Consider the following 5,000-nt stretch of genomic DNA (forward strand, 5'->3'; position numbering starts at 1 on the left):
CAGTGTCGAACTAGCAACCCTCTGATTACTAAACGACTTCTCTACCTCCTGTACCTCTGTCGCCCATCATATGTTGAATGAAATGACATGCAAAACATGGCATACTCTTCTCATGCATACAACCTCCGATTAAAGACACACCTGATCATTTTATAATCAAATGGGAAAGACCCGAGAGCTGTGACAGAACACTTCATACATCACCAACGTGTCATGAAGTCTTTATGAACTAATGAACTTGTGTCCCTAAATGTCACGCCTGCAGTTATAGACTCTAAAAGTGTAATTTAAATGACCAGCTCCTGCAGTTACAGACTCTTACGGTCTCTTTTAAACGACCGGCTCCTGAACTTACAGACTCTAAAAGTCTCTTTTAAACGACCGGCTCCTGAACTTACAGACTCTAAAAGTCTCTTTTAAACAACCGGCTCCTGAACTTACAGACTCTAAAAGTCTCTTTTAAACGACCGGCTCCTGAACTTACAGACTCTAAAAGTCTCTTTTAAACGACCGGCTCCTGAACTTACAGACTCTAAAAGTCTCTTTTAAACGACCGGCTCCTGAACTTACAGACTCTAAAAGTCTCTTTTAAACGACCGGCTCCTGAACTTACAGACTCTAAAAGTCTCTTTTAAACGACCGGCTCCTGAACTTACAGACTCTAAAAGTCTCTTTTAAACAACCGGCTCCTGAACTTACAGACTCTAAAAGTCTCTTTTAAACAACCGGCTCCTGAACTTACAGACTCTAAAAGTCTCTTTTAAACAACCGGCTCCTGAACTTACAGACTCTAAAAGTCTCTTTTAAACGACCGGCTCCTGAACTTACAGACTCTAAAAATCCCTCCTTTAGGAGCCCCAATGGCCTTCAGACAGACGCTTAGAAACAAGTCAGGGGGGAAACGTGACTAGAAGAGGACGCTGGGTGTCCTTGACACAGGTCACGAACGTGTGTTTGTGTGTGAACTAGACTATAGCATGTGTGTGTGTGTAAGTGTGTGTGTGTGGGTGGGTGGGGGTCGGGGGATGCTGCACTAGACAAACAGGATGAAGATTATCTGGGGTGTCGGGGACGGAGTGTGTGTGGGGGGGGGGCAGGCGGACTGTCGATGTCACATCCGCCACCTGGCCTCCCTGCCTCGTACGGAGGAGAGGAGATAACCTCTGTGTGTGTGTGTGTGTGTGTGTGTGTGTCTGTGTGTGTGTGTGTGTGTGTGTGTGTGTGTGTGTGTGTGTGTGTGTGTGTGTGTGTATGTGTGTGTGTGTGTGCCGCTCTGGAGCTCTGCCAGGAAGACCAGGGGAGACATGCTAGTGGCGTCTACACTGAGCTGATTAACACGCCCCAGCTAACGATGGCTGGACAACAAGCACCCTTAACACTACACATATCCAACTCCACTAAGACCGTCGACTTTCACTAGTGTTACTCACCGAACTACACTAAGACCGTCGACTTCCACTAGTGTTACACACCAAACTACACTAAGAGTGACGACTTTCCCTAGTGTTACACACCGAACTACACTAAGACCGTCGACTTTCACTAGTGTTCCACACACACACAGAGCTCCACTCAGACAGTGGGGACTTCCACTAGTTTATCACACATTCACACACACACAAAACGAGTTCCACTGAGACCATCAACTCTCACTAGTGTTACATACACTGTGCTCCCCTCAGACAGTGGGGACTTCCACTAGTGTCACTCACACTCACCGAATTACACTAAGACCGCTGACTTTACTCAGACAGTGGGGACTTCCACTAGTTTAACACACACACACACACACACACACAACGAGTTCCACTGAGACCATCAACTGTTACGTACACTGTGCTCCCCTCAGAGAGTGGGGACTTTCACTAGTGTCACTCACACCGAGGGGGAGTGTCGTGTTCCAGTCGCAAGCTATGTCACCTGAAGCACAAAGCATCAGTGTGACAAAGGCCAATGACATTCTGCTGATTGTTTGTTGTGTGTTGTTTTTGTTTGTCCTGTCTTATTGTTGTTTCTATGTTTATGTTCATTTAATGTATGTTTACTATCTGATTGTGTTGTGGACCCCCTCGAAAACGAGATGGTACATCTCAAGGGGTTATTCCCAATAAAGATAATTTCCAACAACATCAGCAGGGTCAACATCACTTTCCATGGACCACCACGGTCATACAAGTCCAGTTACGATTTCACAACTGAATTCAATTAAATAATTTCAATTACAGCATCAGTGAAGTGACATAAATGTTGATCTTCAAATAATTAAATAATTCCTAAATATTTAATAATCATAATAGTGAATAAAGAAACCTAATTAAAACATATAATTTCCCTCACTGACCATTCCGTTAGACCAGTGAAATGGACATAATTTCAAATGGACAGTAGAATGCCATACTGTGGAACTAGAACTTGACCAGATAGAACACTACTGCTCTCCTCAAAAGGGAGAACATTTCTCTGAGAAGCCATCACATCCGTAACCATTCACACACTCCATGACGAGGGGTTACAAGTGTTGCTATGCAACCAGAGAGTGAGGGAATGCCCAGCAAGAAAGGCCAAAGAACCCCGCCTGCTGGAGACACGATCGGCTGCCATAGCAACCGAGCTTTTCTCTCAACACGCACAGCACTTTCCCCTCAGTCTTTCAAGGGGAGAGGGTTCAGAGAGAAAGAGAGGGGGAGAGAGAGAGAGAGATAGCAAGGGAGGGAGAGAGAGCAAGAGAGAGAGAGGGAGGGAGGGAGAGAGAGAGAGAGAGAGAGATTGACGGACAGAAAGGGAGAGAGAGACAGACAGACAGAAAGGGAGAGAGAGAGACGGAAAGAAAGGGAGAGAGAGAGAGACGGAAAGAAAGGGAGAGAGAGTGAGACAAAGAGAGACAGAGACAGACAGACAGAAAGGGAGAGAGAGAGACAGAAAGAAAGAGAGACAGAGACAGACAGACAGGGAGAGAGTGTGTTAACATACCTTGAGGTCAAAGTGTGCGATGTTTTTGGAGTGGAGGTACTGAACGCCGTCTAGAATCTGCTTGAGGAACTCTGTGGCCTCCTCCTCACTGAGAGACTCCTTCTGGGCCAGGAAGTCAAAGAGCTCTCCCCCTGACACCCTGCAAGAACACACACACACACACACACACACACACACACACACACACACACACACACACACACACACACACACACACACACACACACCTCATTAAGATGACAGGACTACATTACATACACCCCTAACCCCTAAAGCAAGATCAGAAGATTAGATACATACATGGCGCACACTGAATATAAACACACACACACACACGCGCACACACACACGCATATACACACTCTCCTGCGCACACAGAAACACAGAGATGACTCAACTAAGTGCATAGCATGAATGCAAGCTCTGTTGACCTCTTCAATGTTTTGCTGAAGGGGAAGTCTCACACACACTCACACACCCCTCGGGGTCTCACACACACACTCACACCCCAACAGTCTCACACACACACACTGCACTCTGATTGAAATGGACACATGTAAATACAGCTCTCTGTCTGTGACGGTGTGGCCATCAGATTAACACTGTGATGACGCACCCTCTCACACACACACACAGATAATCATAGAATGACAGCTCTGTTGTTGGGGAAGTACCTTCTGTTTACCAGCAGTAGAGTATACTTGGCACAGGCGGCACAGGCGGCACAGGCGTCATGGGCGATTGCCAATCTTGCCAACTGTGACGTTTGAGGGGTGCTAGGTGTGGCGGATGCTAGGCATAGACTCGGAACAGCAATGTAACATCAAAGACTACCTACATTTCCCTCTGGATTAATAAAGTACCCATCTATCCCTCTATCTATCTATCTATCTATCTATCTATCCATGTATCCATCTATCTATCTATCTATCTATCTATCTATCTATCTATCTAAGTTCACTATGCTGGACCAGGACCAATCATCTTCAAGACTGGTGGAAAACTGGAGCTCCCTATTGGTCAAGAGCTCTGTCTCTGCTCTGTCATGGCATGACTTGAACTTGAACTTCCCCTCACGGCCTGCTGTAGTAGTCGCTCGGGTCAGTGCTCTCTCTCTAACACACACACACACACACACACACACACACACACACACACACACACACACACACACACACACACACACACACACACACACACACACACACACACACACACACACACACACACACGGCCTGTTGGGTCAGTGCTGTTAACCTGCTGAAGCTCTCTCTCTCTCTCGCTCTCTCACACACACACACACACACACACACACACACACACACACACACACACACACACACACACACACACACACACACACACACACACACACACACACACACACACAGACAGACACACACACACACACACACACACACACACACACACACACACACTCACACACACATGGCCTGTTGGGTCAGTGCTGTTAACCTGCCTGTGAAAGTGAAGCTATGTGAGGGCGGGGCGACAGGAAACAGTGTGTGTGTGTCAGCAGCTCCACGACCACAGGACAGTCAGATTAGAGCATTTAAAAACTAAAGTAGATGGAGGCTCGCTCTCTCTCTCTCACACACACACACACACACACACACACACACACACACACACACACACACACTCGCTCAACCACGCAGGAAGTCTCTCCCCCCACACACACACACACTAAATGTAAACCGTTTTTACATAATTTAGGCATGAAGCAAATGCTATCATACTAATGACATGCTCCCTGTAAACCAGTTCCTCACCGAGTTGTCCCCCTACACACACACACACACACACACACACACACACACACACACACAGACACACACACACACACACACACACACACACACACAGACACACACACACACACACACACACACACACACACACACAGACACACACACACACGTCTCATGTCTCCTCTAGGTCTCCTCGTGATGTCAGATGTTATCACATCTATCTAACTGGCGACAGGAAGCTTGGGCTCCAGTCCTGGA

At 46.9% G+C, this 5,000-nt stretch overlaps 1 protein-coding gene across 1 annotated transcript in view; it reads right to left on the minus strand.

Annotated features, from left to right (window-relative positions):
* The window catches only part of dapk2b (death-associated protein kinase 2b), a gene marked incomplete at its 3' end in the record, with an annotated part of 42,074 nt that overhangs the window by 14,381 nt on the left and 22,693 nt on the right, over positions 1 to 5,000 (minus strand). Inside the window, exon 3 of the mRNA XM_080848165.1 lies at positions 2,971 to 3,109. Coding sequence (XP_080704291.1) covers positions 2,971 to 3,109 — 139 coding nt within the window. The remainder of the gene's footprint in view (positions 1 to 2,970; positions 3,110 to 5,000) is intronic.

This window comes from Sprattus sprattus (assembly GCF_963457725.1).
Source record: "Sprattus sprattus genome assembly, chromosome: 11".
In the NCBI taxonomy this organism is placed as follows: domain Eukaryota; kingdom Metazoa; phylum Chordata; class Actinopteri; order Clupeiformes; family Clupeidae; genus Sprattus; species Sprattus sprattus.